The 17,680-nt window shown below is 41.4% G+C and overlaps 1 protein-coding gene across 15 annotated transcripts in view; it reads right to left on the reverse strand.

Moving 5' to 3' along the window:
• The window catches only part of SYNE3 (spectrin repeat containing nuclear envelope family member 3), an 80,249-nt gene that overhangs the window by 22,454 nt on the left and 40,115 nt on the right, over positions 1-17,680 (reverse strand). For 12 of the 15 annotated variants that reach the window (XR_012662336.1, XR_012662335.1, XR_012662337.1 and 9 more), the window contains 10 exons: positions 16,339-16,486; positions 15,381-15,563; positions 14,971-15,114; positions 13,946-14,080; positions 12,820-12,981; positions 11,921-12,084; positions 10,810-10,933; positions 10,481-10,636; positions 9,618-9,767; positions 8,222-8,260 (listed from right to left, as the gene is read on the reverse strand). Coding sequence is in view for 11 of the 15 variants with exons in the window: in XM_075103825.1 (XP_074959926.1) it covers positions 8,222-8,260; positions 9,618-9,767; positions 10,481-10,636; positions 10,810-10,933; positions 11,921-12,084; positions 12,820-12,981; positions 13,946-14,080; positions 14,971-15,114; positions 15,381-15,563; positions 16,339-16,486 (1,405 nt within the window). In the remaining 4 variants the exon portion in view is untranslated. Of the gene's footprint in view, positions 1-8,221; positions 8,261-9,617; positions 9,768-10,480; positions 10,637-10,809; positions 10,934-11,920; positions 12,207-12,819; positions 12,982-13,945; positions 14,081-14,970; positions 15,115-15,380; positions 15,564-16,338; positions 16,487-17,680 lie in introns of those variants that run through there. The other 3 variants (XM_075103832.1, XM_075103835.1, XM_075103834.1) reach the window with 3 other exon arrangements.

A 17,680-nucleotide genomic window follows, 5' to 3' on the forward strand; every position in this document is an offset into this window, starting at 1 on the left:
TGAAAGGGTTTGAGATAACAACAGATTTGACCATAGCGTGTTAGAAGGAACTTCTAATTATTACATCTGGTTAACAGTCGCTCATCATGATGTTGCCTTATTTGTTCCCTTGTATCTGATCTGTGCCACGCTCCCTTTCTTTGTGTGTACATCAAATTTGAAAGCTTGTTAAAGGCCAGTTTTGGCTTTTGCAATGTGCTGTGCAGCACTTGGTTGTTTTGCATGTGAGAACCATGATAAAAGTGCTGGCCTTGAGCCTAATCTGGTGTTTGGGCCTTGCATTGCTGCCATCCCTGTAGTACAGGAACCATCTCATGGAGACAATTAACAATTACACTTTTTCCCTTTTCTCCACCAAGAGCCAATCTGTGGAAGAAAAAAGGAATGACACCTTCCCCTTCTTCTCCTGTGTGGTAGATGTTCTCTGCCTTGCCAAAATAACTTTTCAGTATCTTGAAGATCTTTGGATAATAGGAATGCTCCTACTGGTATGCCTCAAGAATCTGTTTCTGGCTTTTCCTAAGGTTAAACAACTATTCAGGAATATAACACAGAGACACGCCTGAGGCATTGTGGTTACAGGTGGCAAAGTGTGTGGGACAACATGGGTTGTCACCTCTGATGGTCTGGGACTTCACCCCTGAACAAGTGCAGGATCCCGATAAACTGACAGAACATTTGAAAAAAGGATGCTCTGCCCCTGGCAGTGCCCAAGCGACACAACTTATGGCACTGTGCTGGGGCCTGGCCTCCATCTATCAAGCACGACTGAACACTGCCCAGTACCCTCAAGGGGAAGAAGGATCTGAAGACATACAGAGAGACATTAGGGATAAAACAAAGACCCAACCCTCACCTATATCAGTCACCCATATTGTCAAGAAGAAACAACAGAAACAGAAGTCAACTCATTTAGTAAGGGAGGAAGAACCTTCTTGTAGGAGGGAGCAGGAGGAAGACTCAGAAGAGACAGCCTGTTCTGCAGCAGAGCAGTCACAAGAAAAGGAGGGGGAAGAGACTGAAATCATAAACAAGCCAGGAACCACCCAAGCCCTGTCTCTAAGTGAGTTGCAAAATATGTGAGAAGATTTTGGCTGTCATGCAGGCAAGTGAATTATCAGCTGGCTGCTCTGATGCTGGGATACTGGGGCTGATAGTCAGGAATCAGAGGGGAAAAAAGCCTGGCACCTTGCTAAGGACAAGGCCACCAACAAAGGGATTGGAAAAGGGGCAACTGTCCTCAGCCTCTGGAGGCGGCTCCTGTTGAGCATGAAGGAAAGGCATCCCTTCAAGGAAGATCTTGCAAGTGACCAAGGCAAATGGACCACCATTGAGAGAGCTATCCAGCATCTGAGGGAATTAGCTGTGGTGGAGGTGATCTACAGTAACCTGGACAACAACCTGGCATCCAAAGACCTGGATGAACACAGATGCACACAGATCATGTGGTGGAAGTTTGTGCAGCGTGCATCAACACCATATACTAGCAGCCTGGTGATAACGAGCTGGACAGACACAGAAGCACCAACTGTGGATAAACTGGCCAGCCAACTCCAGGAATTTGAAGAGAATCTCGATTCCTCCCTATGGGCCTGTGTCTCAGCTGTTGAGAGACTGTCTCAACAGTTAGAGCAACCCAAAGAGAGTAAGTCGCCTTCCTTGCCCATACCGACGAGCATATTGGGTGCTGAGACATTCAGACATTGGGATACAAATTTAGAAGAAGCCACTTGGCCAGTTAACACTAGACAATCTGCCAATCGACTTGGCCCTGCCCAACTGAAAACCCTGTGAACTGTGAAGGGGATAAAGTCCCCATAGCACACATATGTCATGGTTTTAGCTGGGATAGAGTTAATTTTCTTCACTGCAGCTGGCACAGTGCTGTGCTTTGAACTTAGCATGGAAAAAAAAAATGTTGAGATAACACACAGATGTTTTGGTTGTTGCTGGGCAGTGCTTGTACTAGTCAAGGACATTTCTAGCTTCCCATGCTCTTGCCGGGTGCACAAGAAGCTGGGAGGGGAGGGGGCACAGCTAAGAGAGCGGATTCAAACTGACCAAAGGGATATTCCATATCATGTAACATCATGCCCAGTATGTTACCTGGTAGGGGCTGGCTCAGGGAGGGAGGCAGCAATCGCAGCTCGGGGACGGGCAGCGTGAGTCAGCGGGTGGTGAGCGGTTGTATTGTTCGTGTTTCTGTGTTTTTTTCCCTTTCCCTTCCTTTTCCATTTTATTATATTAACATTATTGTCATTATTATCATAATCATTATTATTATTATTTTATTGTAATCATTAAACTGTGCTTATCTCAACCCACAAGTTCTTTTGCTTGTCCAATTCTCTTCCCCATCCCACAGGGGTGGGGGGGGAGTGAGTGAGTGGCTGTGTGGTGTTCAGTTGCCAGCTGAGGCTGAACCACGACAACATAAAGAACTGGCTGGGAAAGACAGTCTGAGTTAATCCTTCCATGGGAAAAGGCAAACTCATTTGTGAGATTGCTTTTGCTCAAGGACCTGGGTGTACTTGGTGGGTAATGCAGAAGGATGGGAAAGCCCAATATGTACATCAAGAACATTTAATCTTGGGTAAAAATAACCCATGGTTTGAGTTGTATGATGTTACTGATGTTCAATGCCATTGTTATATGATGCTGTATGTTGCCACTGCTGTGGCTGCAATATATCAGCCATTACAGCAGGGATTACCCAAATCAATGAAGAATGAATCTTGTACAGAAGATACCTTGCACCATGCAAGTGCAGCAGTGATGCAACCTGAGCTGGCTTCAATGTACAACAATCCAACACAACACACCATCTGTCCTGTCCTGAATGAGCATTACAACAGATGGAGCCCAAAATAATAAACTAACGTAAACGTGATGTATATGATACAGAATAAGAGGAGGAGATTGTACTAGTTTTGGCTGGGGGACAGTTCACTTTCTTCAGAGTAGCTTGTAGGGGGCTATGTTTTGGATTTGTGATGAAAACAGTGTCGGTAACACACCCATGTTTTAGTTCTCGCTAAGCAGTGTTTACACAGCGTCAAGGCCTTTTCTGCTTCTCACACTGCTCTGCCAGCGAGTGGCTGGGGGCGCACAAGAAGCCGGGCAGGGGGACAGCCAGGACTGCTGACCCCAACTGACCAAAGGGATATTCCATGCCATATGACAACATGCTCAGCAATAAAAATTAGGGGGGGGGGGAGGAGTTTTACCAGGGATGCTGTTCCCTGGGGACTGGTTGAGCATCAGTTTGCTGGTGGTGAGCCACTGGGGTATTTTGTATCACTTATTTTCCTTGGCTTTGTTTTTCTTTGTTTCCTTCTTTTACTTATTAAACTGTCTTTATCTCAGCCCATGAGTTTTCTCACTTTCACCTTTACTGTTCCAATTCTCTCTCCCATCCCACTGCCAGGGGGAGTGCGTGAGCAGCTGTGAGGGGCTGAGCTGCTTATTGAATTATTGAATTTAATTGAATTCAGTTAAAAACACAGGAATACCCCACCCATTTTAAATACACTCGTAAGTAATAATGATTTATCCCAATAAATATATTTTGTACTTAAGAGCAAGGAGAGTTATCATCAGCTAGTAGCTGTATGGCTTTTCAGCCAGTGTATCTGAAATTTAGTAAGAGACATCAGTGTTCTACATTTATTCAGGAAGGCAGAGAAGTAAAACAACTCACAATTTTGAACTTCCACTCAGCCTTGCAATTTGAAATAAACTAATTAATTTGAAATAAAGACAACATGTTCTGGAACCTGTAGAAGAGGCTACTGACATCAAAAGCTGGTTTATCATGCCAACAATATATGTTTCCAGCTGCTTTATCAGTGACTTCTCTCAAGTCAAGAGTAAACATCCCTTAAACTTCAGCAGTCACCATAGATAATTTGAATATTATTTGCATTTTATTTAAATAATATAAAAATGTGATGGCTTACTTTGAAGTATTGATTACAAGAATTTTTCCTACCATGCTTTTTATAGTAGTGTTAAAAACGTTTTTCAAGTATATACTGGAAATTGGTTTCATTCTGCTATTGGTCAACAAATTTCCCATTACTTCTCAGGAGGTAAAATTATACCTGCTGAGAAAAATCATTCCAAGGTATCTCCTTGGTGAAAATCTGCAAATACTTCACAACATGGTAGGCTACTAAAGGACGCATCTTTTCAGCAAAGAAAGCAGGGGCCACCAACCACATAGCTAGCTAATACCACAGTATCATTAACAGAAAGTAAGAACCAGGTGTCCTGGGAAGCAAGATGTCTTCTCCATCTTGCACCAGCGCTGCTTTAGAGGGAGAGCATTGGCAAGGCACAGAGTGGCAGAACCAGATAAAAGACAAAGAGTCCCTGTTTCCTAGCATTTGGTAAAGTTGTAATGTAGATTGGTAAACAACATGAAACCGACAGAAGTAAGAGCAGACAGGCAGGCAGTCTTACAGCGGCAGTAACGTGAAGGGAAGCTCGTGGGCCTGCTGGAGAAGGAAGGGGATGATGCTGTCTGGCACAGTGTTAGGAAGTGTCTGGCTCAGATTCAGGAAGAGGCAGTCAGGATTTTTCAGCTTTTTGGGTTTTTTTTGCCTAAGTTTCCTTTCTGAGCAAACATCACTGCTGAGGGAAAATAAGTCTACTAATTTTTAATGGTAAGATGCCCTTCTTCCTGCGTTTGGGCCATGGTATAATTTCTAAAGCAGGTAGGCACAGGCTTATAGGCACAGTGATGGAAAAAATATGGAGAGATATTTCTCTATCTATAAAAGATATTTGAAAACTGAGGGAAAGACACCTTTTAATGAGCTTTTTCCATTTTTCTAAGAATGTAATTATACAGAAGATTTCAAGCGGCTAACACCCCACAGGGCTTCAGGAAAACAAATCTGCCATATACTTTCATCAGAAAGGCACCACTGACACAGGCACGTTCACATGATGCTGTACATTTCTGTAATGTCACTTTCTGCTGTGAAGAATTCCTGTCATATCTGCACTTGGGCAGAGCAGAGCGCATTACCGTTTTCTTCCTGGCAAACTGTGGCAGCTCTTGCTTTGCACAGTTTCCTGAATGACTGCATTAATTTGATTGACCCCAGATCAATGGTGTCTCTAAATAAGATTAAATTACACGTTCTGTCTGTGTGTTATAGGAGATTACTCTTAGCAGAATCTCAGAGGAAGCAATTAGCTGATCACTGATGTAATGAATCCTAATTATTTTGTTTGTACAAACAATAAAGCCAGAATCATTTGTTTAGCAAGGAAGTGTAATTACTCTGAGCACTCGAGAAAATAAATCAAACAGCGCTACCTAGACTTGTAAATAATGAGCCTCTGACTTCCGATTTATGCTAAGAATGCTCATGGAGCATTTTCAGGTAGCTGGGAGCCAACCTTTGAAAGTAACATTTATCATAGTTATTATTGAGCATTTGCTTGATTATGTCCTTGGGTGTGCTAGGTGCCCTGCAGAAATATCCGTCTACATTGCCCTGTCACTGGCACCTGCTAAAAATTCACCGCAGCCAGTGCAATTTCCTGCAACTGTTTTTTGTTAATCAACAAGAAGTCGCTCACATCGTAATCATTAGCCTGTTCTGTTCCTAAGGGCACCAGTGGCTAGGGGCATGTCCTCAGCAAAGGATGAATGATGAGAAAAAAAGCACATTAATATACATGAAGCAGGCTCTATTCTGCCCAACATTTGGCCATGCAAGCTAGAAAGGGAATAAAACCAGAAGGCAATGGAATGAGGCTGGCTGCAGCTGGGTCTTCCCCTTCTCCAGGTTGATTTGCTGCTGCAAAATATTCTCAGCTCCAACAGGAGGGACAAGCAGAGTCAATGGGGACCTCATGTTGCAGAAAGCAGGGGTCAGTCCAAGAAAACCTGAAATTCTGCCACCTCTTCTGATTTTGTATGATCCAAAAGCATGAAGGAGCTGACGAATTAGAGATAACCCAATCCTATTGCATGCAAACTCACTGGATGCTGCACATACAGTGATGCAGCCCCCAGCCATGTGTACTTTCTGCATATATTAACTCAGGAGATCAGCCATACTCTCAGGGTAGTTGGTTTCCTTCACCATGGTTTTAAAAGGACATTCAAAACATACAAAAATATTTTGCCTAGTCTTTCTTTCATTTGTACCCACACTTCAGGTGTTAAAATACAAATTTAAAATAAACTGCAGAGCTACAAATTCTGCAGTTGGTTTGCTTTTCCTCTTCGATTAGCCTGAATAGCAATGCACCCAAAAGGGGTCAACATTATTTTCTGGTTCTCTTAAGTGATGCTCAACAATCTTACGGCAACACAGGCTCACATCCTGATAAAAGCCTTAGCCTGAATGAAAAAGACACCTCTGCCTACAGCACTTGGATTCTCATTGTAGTGACACTGTTTAAATCCAGGACGAATGCCCTGAAGTCAGCAAAAATCACACTGAAGTGAGCAAGGTGTAAGTTACTGCAACATTTGTAGTGGCTGGAGGGAAACTGCAAATCACTTGTTGGTGCAATGGGAGCCATTTCCTTCATGCTTATGAGGTACTTCAGTTCCTTGTTCCTTCCCACACTGAGCTGTTTCTCTTTGTGTTCAGTAGCTATTAAAAACTCATAGAATGCTTTTTTTGTGCTCTTGCTGTAGACCTAATTGACAAACGTATGCTGCCTGCCTTTAAATTATTCCAGTATCCCTGAAAATTAACTGAAAACTTTAGTCTCCTTCAGAGAAGTTAAGGAGGAATAAATACTGCTGACCCCAAGGCAGGTGGGACAGATGAATTAAAAAATGATATCTAATGTGCAGTGGATATCTAACTGTGTGTGTTTATGCCTAAAGGTTTTTTGTTTTCCCCTACAAACAAATGGACTCAACCAAATCACATGAAAGCAGAGAATTCTTTGGTCAGTCTTCTGGATTATCCCTTTAGGGCTCTTTCAAGGAAAAGCAGCACTGCTAAGTTTGGCTGCCTCTACACCAAGTATTACTATGTCACATTGTTTTTTCAGCCTGAAGAATTCTGGTGACCTTACTGTATGACCAACAGTACCGAACAGTTAATGCTGTGCCAGACAAGGCAGAACAGAAACTCTTTGGGGGTTTTCAGGAAGGCTGAACTCTGGCCAAAACTATTCAGGGGATGTGTGAAAACTACCTTAAATTGGTCAGTATTTCACTGGGAAAAAATATTGGAGATGCTACTCTGCATCTGAGTACCAGAGGAATATCTCATATGGATGAGGAAGTCCTGATTTCTGGCCACGCGAGAAGTGCACTGTATTGTACCCTTTAAATATTGGTCTCTTCTAAAGAGATTTCACAACAGGAGAAATCAAGGATTTGATTTAGCTTAAGATGATTATGTGATTATGTTCCTGTAACACATTATTCATCCAATCTACTTTGTGTTGGGCAAATAAAGCCTTATTCTATTCCTTCTGAAAACAAAGGGAAAGTGAGATGATGGTACAAAGGAGAAGCTAACAGTGTCTGTAAACAAAGCAGATTGTGACAGAGAGAAAAGATTCAGTTCAACTCTGCTCAGTCAACAGAAAAACTCTCTGACTTCATGGAAAATGGCATCAAAAATGCTTCTTGGGTTTAGTAAGAAACTGTCAGCATTTTCTTTTCTTTAAGCTTCTCCTTATCGTCCTCCTGTGCTGCTTCTGTTTCTTATGTCATCACTTCCAAAAGAAAATCCTTCACAGGAGGAATTCTGCTGCTTAGAATAAGGATTTAGTCTAATAACATTAGACAAATCCTTGACTTTCTGTTTTTGCATTAGAAAAAAGGTGGGCTGAATGATCCAAGACAATTTTTTCAAAAGTGTCTAAAGAATTAGGAGTCCCATTTTCAAAATCGTTTCAGGCACTTGGCCCTTAAAACCTTTAGAGAGAGATTTGAACTCTTCCTTAGTCTCTTTTGAAAAATTGAGTTCATATGGCATGTAGATATATAAAAGCTGAGTTCCCCTACTCTCCCAGGAGATGGACACTCAGCTTCTAGAGATAGCATAGCTCAGGAGTAAAAACTCTGTAATGTTCTTCCTTTTAAAGTCTGGAGAAAATAAACTTTGTGAAGAGAGGTTCTTAATAATCAAATTAATCCCAAGAATCTTTAGAAAAGTTTAATTGAAAACAATTATCTGCAAAATGTCTCATCAAACTTTTTTAGCTTAATGATAGGAAACTGTCATACCTTTCTGAGCCTGTCTGTTTCTTCCAAAGATCCAAGACTCTGTTTAAAAGAAAAAAAAAAGAAAAAAGAAGCATGACCTTTAGATCCCAGTGGAGCTTATAAATGAGTATTCACCTCACAGGGGATGTTTCTTCCAAATCCATGATCACCTGGATAGAGTGAACCAGCAGGAGATTTGTTTTAATGAGCTTTTTAACTCACATTAGGCAGAAAGCTGAAACGTTTTCAGGTTCTTGACCATTTGAATCAGATGAGGAGTTCTCCCGGCAATAGCTTTGACTTTACTGACACCTACTGACTACATTTATGCTTACACGAGGTTTTGGTCAACAAAGCATAACTCATTACAATCAATGGCAAACAATTCTTAGAAGCACGCCCTTTATTAATAGAGGTCATGCTTTCCTTCTATGCACTTTAAATAATTTGTATTCTAAGTAAGCTTTGGATTTGAAGACAAGGTTTCCCAAGCAGAAGTTTTTTCAGGTGACTCAAATTTTAGGTGTTTGAGTTCAGATACCTTCCAAAACACTTGCATACAGAAAGTATGACAAGCACATCTGTGAAGTCTAATCCTCCGATTAGGGTATTTTGAAGTTCAACACATAATGTAAGTTAAGCTAAAAATATCTTAATTAATAATTATGTATGTTTATGGTAAGAACATAGGAATAGCTTCAGCATGCCCTGGAATATCTTATATATGGGGATGAATTATGCCATTATTAGCATGATACATAACAGCCTGACAATTTCTTTAATCAGTTGGGTCTTGCATTAAAATACCTCCTCTTTATTTAATTCAAAATCTTTAGCCCTTAGAGACAGTTTCAAAAAGGACTAGATCCTTCCAGGCACAAGTTACTTTCTGAGTCAGTTCAGTAAGTGGCTTTTCTGATCACTGTCTCACAGCAGGAGGCAAAAATAATGAACAGTGAATACATTCTTACTGCAGGAACTATTAAAAAAAAAAAAAAAAAATCCAGTGGAGAATGTTGTGTGGAGAAAGGGCAAAAACCTAGAGATCCATGTGCCCAGAACTACAGGTATATCCAAAATATTCACACGCACACAAACATCTTACAGTCCCCCACTCCGTACACTTTGATAACAGCCAATTGTCGTTCTGTTTTGAACCTTCCATTTTAAGAAATATTCTGAGCATTGCTTACAAAGGGAAAAAGATAGCACACAACATTTATTTTAATACAAGAATATTTGTGCGTATATTTACAAATACATGGCTATGTTTGTTCTTTCTTTGATGGCATTTACTAAGGGAGGTTTTAATCAAGCAGACACACACACGTACTGTTGAATTATGACTAGCAATGTGAAGTAACCTAAAAGACCAACGGCAGAGATCAAAAACTGTGAGTTGAGTGCTGTCACCTACCGGTGAATTCATGGACTCTTTCAGTTTAGATTTGTAGAGCATCCATCGGTACCGCAGGTCCTCCAGATCTTCAGATTTTCCAATGAGAGGATGAAGATGAAGAAGGTCCTCAAAGAGACGCTGACCATCAGGCACACGAGACTGCAGCTCCTGCAGGCAAAGACAAGGTCAGCAGCAACTCAGAATTCAAGAAGGCCCCACATTTTAAATCTAGCATTCGAAAGAACAGTGGTACTAAATCAAACTACTGGGTACTCTGGAATAGTGTATTTATTTTTGTTATTGCTCTTTTGGCCTGAAATGGTATAAACGGATCTACTCGTGCAGGACTCCTGTAGCCCTGGATATTTCTGTTTGTTTAATTTCTTACAGCATCCGTTGTCATTGCATCTGTCTATATGTAACAGAAAGAGAAAGACTGAGGTCAAATACTAGACACTGATTTTAATCGGCTTCTTTTAATGAACAGCTTTGCCATACCGCACTGGAAATGTCCAGTCCAACAACTAGATGCCAGGCTGATCCCTTCCCTTCTACCACTCTGGCTCTGGCAGATCTTTCTTAGCAGAAGGGGTGAAATAGTTGTTCTAAATTCATGAGCTTCATCTACGCTAGAGTCGCTAAAGCAGAGAGTGTAGTGTTTGAGGGTTCGTTTTTTTGGGGGTGGGGTTGGGGGTGGAGGGTTTAGTTTGTTTGGTTTTTGGGGCTTGTGGGGTTTTGGGGTTTTTTGGTTGGTTAGTTTGGGGGGAGATGGGGTTTTGGTTGGTTGGGTTTTTTTTTTTGTTGTTGTTGGTTTTTTTTTTTTTAATTCTGAAAGAATTTGCACATATTGCAGTCTTTGTCTCCATCCCCTGAAAACTAACCTCCAGTTTGCTCTGGCGTGCCTTGATTTCCTCTGTGGACGATGAAGTCACAGCAAGAGTTTTGGTCAGTTTGGTGTTTTCTCCTTCTAACCATTCTTCAAAGTCGTGTAGGAGCTTCAGGTGTCTGCTTGTATTTTGCCTTCCTCCTATCCTCTCCTAGGTTACAGAACAACAGGAACAAATCAGCCCTTACCACTATGTCAGATGTTTCCTCTGAAGGCCTGATCGCAAGATCTTAACCTCCAACTTTGTAACCCATAATATCAGATGAAGCCAATAAAATTGTTCTTGTGAGAATAATATGAAGGCAGATAGAGTCCCCCTCTCACCTGCTTATGGTTGGGTTCTACATCTAAAAGATGGAAGGTAGGTCCAGACATCCACCTGCTGTCCACAAATGCTATTTTCTTCTTATCAGCCACTGGTCTATTTAACTGCCACTTTTTGAGAAGGCTTGAAAACACAAAACCAGACATCAGTGCAGTGAGACATCTAATGATGAGACATCCACGTTTTAACCAGGACTATGGGGGACACCTCTGGTGAAATAGCACTGTTATTATTATTATTATGCTGTTACTACTATTAATAGCACTATTACTATTAAAGTTATTTCCAACATCTTTTTAACAAAATAAGATCAAGACAGAAGTGTCTCAAAGCAGCACCAGTCCTCTAGTTCTAACATTTCCAAGTGTTTTGTTTTCTTTTATTCAGGGGAGTGAGGGACCAAAAAAAGAAAATACTACCTTGACAATACACCTTCAAGTCTGGTAACAGCAAGCAGCACAATCAAGCCTTCCTCAATTTACTCATTCCATTTTTATGCCTATTCTGACACTATGTACAGTGTCTACTACGTATAGTGTCTACAGTGTATAGTGTATACTTACACATGTAGCACAGTATTAAAGTTTAATACAGACTAGCAAATACAAGCAGCAGTTTGACACTGCAAAGTGAGGGCAAAATAAATTAAGTCCACATTTGTCAGCTAAGAAAGGATTTTAGGTCTGTTTATACTCTTGCAGGTTTGTGAAGGGCACAAATCCTGGTGAAGATATAGCCTCCATATCAGACAGCAAGAACAGGAAGGTGAGGCAGAACAGCAGAAGTCATCCAGTCTATGTCCTATTTCCTCTGATATGGACTGGCACTACAAGGGCGAGCCAGGTCATAAGGAGACACTGCCTACTCCAAGAATGAGGTACAGGGAACTTCATAGACTTCCCTGGTCCCCAGATTCTCTAAAATGGTTTTGTTGGAAGTAATTATTTCCAGTTTAAAAACAATTAAATAAAATCTCGGTTTGCTCCTGATGTTGTAACATCACTGTTCACTTTCACAGCACAGAGCATAAAGCATTAAGTGTGTCTGGACACATAGCAGTAAAGAGCATCCCCTTGAAGGGACATGAGGAAGATGTACACGGACACTTACCCAGTTGCCATCTCCTTCAGGGATCTCCATGACTGCTTCAGCTGATCCAGCTCTGCCTGGACATGGGCAGTCTCCTCTGGGGAAGAATTCTCCATGACCAGCTGGCCATGAGCTTCCACAAGGTGCAGCTGGATCTCCTTATCTGGAAACTCAGCTAGCCATCTCTGAAACGTACAGCCCTTACAGTTACTTCTAGGTATCCTGGGTAAAGCAGAGGCTATGTCAGACTGAAGGCCATGTTCAGTCCAGGACTATGCTGGTTCTGTTGGCACTAGCTAGAACAAACCTAGCAGGAAAAAAAATATGCTGTGGATTCTTGCAAAGAACCAACATAGGTCAAAGAGCTGATGGCACAACCTAAAGGGCACAAGCTGTCAGTGCACCCCTTCTGTAGCTTTCCTATGAGGTATCTTGGTTTCCTGTATAAAGGCAAAAGCTGCCACCTGGAGTAACCTGCCAGAGTGAATCTAGCATGCAGAATACTGCTACACAGGGAAAAGCTAGCAGCTGTGGAACACCTCAGTTCAACACAGGATAAAGTTAGCTAACAGGGTAATAATGCTCAATGTATCAATGAGTACATATAGGCAAAGGTAGGTATTGTCCAGAGAGATCATCCTGGCAGGAAGAGCCCTTTTCAAAACCACCTATCCTTTGATAATACTTTATCCATCTCAACAGTTCTTAGCCATTTCTCACCATTCTTGTCGTTTCCCTAGCTCCACACCCCACAGCACAGGACAAAGCAGGGACACAGCAGCAACCAACAGTTATGGCAGGAGGAACAAACCATCATTACTCTCCCCAACCAGGAAACCCTCACTAGAAAACCCCTGCCCTTCATGTCTGAATGCCACAAAGTGAATAACTAACACCTTACACTAAGATGCTTTCCTCACCTTGAGGTCTGCCACCCTGCCCTCGGTGTTCTGCTCTCCATCAGCACCCTGGTAGGAGTCAATCTTCCCTGTGGTTACTGTGATCCACTGCTGGAGGTCAGAGAGTTTCTCATTATATGCCCAATGCTTCTGAATGTGCTCTTCACTCTGCTGTATCATCACCTACAAATGATAAAAATATATCAGCAACTAAACACAGACAAAAAGCAGTTTTATTACTGGATCTAACACTGTGACTACTGGCACAGAATCTCATGGGCAAAAGAAAAAAAAAAAGCTGTAATGAGACACAGAAAACTTCATCCTTTAGCATCAGTGGCATAGGAAACACCTACAAGCTCCTGCAGGCCTGGATTCAACCACATGGGGGGGCATTAAGCACTAGAATAGCTCCCTTTCTTTTCAGCTGACACAGAGTAAAGAATATGTTTTTTTTTAAATACCTCAGTCAATATAAATACATCTTGTACTCCCTGAATAAGAAATGACTGTACAGACTGTTTTGGAAAAAGTCCCATTCAGCAATAAGTGGGATTATTGAGATTGAAAGTAGAATTCCACAGTGCATATTAGGGCAACACTTTATCATATGTTTTTTTATGGTGGCCTGCATAACTAAGGTAATTTGATAAGCTCTTCTTCTGAGACTGCTTTGGAAGGTCCTTTTAGGCCTATGTTTACAAGCTACAATATGCCTCAGGTAATTATGCAATTGCAACACTTTTCTCTCATTAACTTTTAGGTCACAAGATTATAAAAAAAAAACCCAAACAGTTTGATACATAAACACTACCCAGGAGTCCGTGAAGAAGTCCAAGCACCTCCATGATAATATAACTAGGAGGTCATTTGGTCAGAAATCTCAGGCCCACTCCAGAAATAATTTATAAAGACATAAAACCTGTGTGGATTCTATCCTATCCCAAAGGGAAATTACATTACAGATAACCAGAGGATCCTGGAAGAGTTATCAAAGTCTTAGGAATTCAGTGCCTTCTTCCCCTGAAATGAAAATATCTGTCACTCAAAGCATATAATCTCATATGCTCTAAGATATATTTTTTTAATTTTTTAATAGTGGCAACTGACAATTCCTCAGGCAACTAAAAACTCTTCCTTATGTTACCTCCAACGATCTCTTCAGGGCCTGAAAGTCAGATGAAAGTTGGTTCATTTCATGCCTGTGTGTGGTATTTGACTGAATGAGCTTCTCTACCTCCTCCATTTGAATCGCAAGCTCTGCCAAGTCATCTTGGATCATCTGCAGAGATCCAGAAATGAACAACCATTGTCATTAAGAAAACTAATTTTTTTGATGTCTAGAAGTAAATGTTTCCGAAAGAAATGGTTGGACATTCTTACACTGTAGCAGTTGATAACAAAGAAAAGTTGCTGAGAAGCTGCTAGGAGACATAGTATAATCACCTAAGTCCTGCAAAGAACTATGGTGATAACACCCCTGCGGTCACCAAAGGTGAACTGGCACTGTATGGCTGAATCACCGTAGCTCACCATGGTGAAAGATGAAGAGTCACATTCCCTCTCTCTTCCCCTCGTCTTCTCTCCCCTCTCCCAGCTCTGCAGTCCCACTGCTTGCCCAGAGCAGGCTCTACTGCATGTTGGGACCTTTGTTGAACCAGTTCAAAATACTAACCAAGTGGAAAATTATAATCTTTTCCTGTTGATTATTTTTTGCTTATCTTGGCCAGCTGAATTGGCCCATGGAATAAATCCAGCACATGTCAAAGCTGTGACAAGGTAAAAAGCAGGAAGGGGGAGATGCAGAAGGAGGTGGGACAATGGGAACTCTCTGCTCTTGGAGAGAGTTAGATTGGTTCAGGTTATCTTGTACATTTTCACAAGATAAATGGGAAGTATCAGGGTATATTTTCTTCAGCAACAAAACTAGCCCAAGAAGGCATGGCACCAACAGCTTCTAGCTGCTTGTTCCCTCCCTCAAGCCCAGTTTGTCAGTTCTTCAGCTGCACTGCTTCAATTTCATCTACGCCATGCTATAAATGGGACCAAGTGAAATTATCTAACACAAAATCAATTAAGGGGACAAGGTACTGAATTCCTAATACTAATAAAATAGAACAAACAGGACCACGATTAGCTGAGGACATCACAGTAAAGGTTACTGTAATGTACCTGGAGTCTCTGGAGCTGTGTCTTTTTACCCAAGAGGTCAGGCCGTGGTTCCTTCTCTAGATCTAATTTGGCTTTGATGGTAGATAATTTCTTCTGCAAAGGTGTGAAACCAGCATCGAAGTCCTCGTGTTGCGATATCAAATTCTAGATGGAGAAAGAAGAAAAAATATCCAGTATTCAACATATATCCTTTGCCATTATCTTTTGTCAATGTCCATTTCATACTCAGTACAAACACTAAGCTACACTGTGCAACAGACCACAAATACATATGAATATTTGGTCAACCTAGAAAAAGCGATTGGGCACAGCTGGTTGCTACTAAATTTTTATCTAGAAAACTAGCTTAGTAAAAGATTAATCATTGTCTTTGTCACAGGCAAAGACTGTATAAGTGTTTTGAAACTCACCTGGAGTTTGCTCTTGCTTTGGAGCAGACTTTTGTGTAGAAATTCTCTCTCCTTTGAAGCTTCAGCTACCTCTTGCAGGAAAGACTTTGCTTTTTCCTCACCAAGGATATTGTTTAGCAAATCTTTCTTCAGCTGTAATGTCATCAACTTCTCTTTGAACTGGGAGCTTTCAGCTAGAGCAGCCTAAAGGAGAAAAATTCTTCCAGTAAAATCATACCAAAAAATAAAAAATAAAAACCATAAACCACATTATTCTCACACAAGTCACACAACAAAAGCAGTATGACAAAGTCAGGTGAAAACAGCATGCTGGGCCAACAAGGGGTAACAGAAGGTACCTGGACAGTGCCCAGTTAAAGGAAAAGTCTTCCTGATAATGTTAGAAGCACCAGGGCTGCATCCATTTTGTGAACAGAAATAGAGGAAATCTGTACTATGGAAAGAGTTGTCTGTGCAGAGGAGAGGCCTAAACAACCAACAGAAAGGACAGCTTGAATGCTCATCCCGAGGATAAAGCCCATCCCTGTTCACAGACCCATTTATTCTGGAGATCACAGGGATGCAAAGTAACAAACACACCTTCCTGGGCACGTGCAGAAATGATGCATTATAATCCCATGACTATATTACTACACACTTCTTAACAGAGCCCACAGACTTCCCGTCCAGGGAGATCTGGGCTAATGCTAAACAATATTATCGTCATTGTTAAAGATATATAGCACTTTAATTCAGCCTTTTCAGTTGACAACTCTAGTTAACCAAACGGGGGACAGAAAGTAAGGCATTCTGCTACAGCGAGAGCTAAGTATTGACCTCCGTACTCTGGGGTTTCCTGCCGTGCTGGAAAGGCCCTTCCAGCGCTGCTGTCCGGCAGCTGTATGCAGGCAGCTGCTGGCATAGCTTGGGTAAACACAAACCAAATATCAGTTTCTGAACTTAGTAACAGGTTTGCTACCTCTATGTGAGCCAGAGCTGGCTCCGGAGTCTCCAGGAGCATCTGGACTGATGGCTTCCACTGTTCAAAATCTTGCAGGGGATTTTGGAAGAGTATACTCAGTTGGGCTTCTGTATCAGTGCTCATTTTAGATGTCTTGCCTCTAACACTGCAAGGATAAAGTGACAGCCGAGAGAAGGATTACGAAGAAATCCCAGTCCAAACATCCTATTCATCAAGGCATAAATTAACACAATACTCGTGTGTAAACTGTATCCAACACAAAAGCCTCAGTCTTTTTTACTGTCTGAGCCTGCTGTTGCATACTGACAGCTGCTCTGTCAGTCAGAGACACCCGACAAAACTTTATTTAGATGCGGTAAGACACATTTGTCTCTTGTGCAACTGTGTATCAGGAATTACTTTGCCCTTCTAGCAGCCAGCAGTCTTCTCTTGTATGTGATCTTTCTTGGCTGCTATCACAAGCATTATTTAACAAATCATTATCGGAGCAGTCTCACCGACTGATGGGAGGAACAAGCCAAGAATATCTAGAATTTAACTGCAGTTGCCTATATTGATTGACATATTACCGAGTCTCTGTTCCTTTAAAAAAAGTACATGAAGAAATCTTCACTAGCCCTATGTTACCTATAAAAAGAAGAAAATACACATTTTTTTCAGATATAAATTTTTAACATTTTGCAGAACCACTTGTATTTATATTTATATATAGGTGATTCTGATAAAAACTTTGTATTTATATATATGTATACACAAACACACAGAGCTATATATGTGTGTGTATATATACTGAAAAAAAAAATCAGCACATGTTCATTAAATATCCAGGCTTCTCTTAAAAAGGCTTATTCAAAATACAGCTGAGTAACAAGGCCTAGCAGTGACACACCCCATGCAGCTGCCTCCTGTTTTTCTCAGCTTTCCTGACCTCCCAGTACTCCCAGTTTGCAGATTCCTATCTGATAGGGCAGAATTCAGCCCAAACTATATGTTCATATGGGAACAGTACCCTGCAAATTCACAAGACAGGCAGGCAAGAGCAATGCCAATCAAGATTAATACTGCCTTTCTATAACAACAGAAACAATTATCTTACCTGTGTCACTGGGACATTACGGAGCTAAACAAAGGCAAGCTTGCAGAGGCTGAAAGCTCCGCAAATAGAAAGTTCTGACATTACATGTCCTTTGCCATTTGCTCTGCTGCCCCTGCCAGGCTCAGTGTGAAGCTGCCAGACTTTTCAAAGAAGCTTTGGAGAGAAGCTAGCAAAACAGCAGCTGCCATTTCCTGCTCGGAGGCAAGTTCTGCCTTCTCTGCTCCTCTTTCAACATCATTTACT

Source organism: Phalacrocorax aristotelis, chromosome 9 (assembly GCF_949628215.1).
Source record: "Phalacrocorax aristotelis chromosome 9, bGulAri2.1, whole genome shotgun sequence".
Lineage (NCBI taxonomy): Eukaryota > Metazoa > Chordata > Aves > Suliformes > Phalacrocoracidae > Phalacrocorax > Phalacrocorax aristotelis.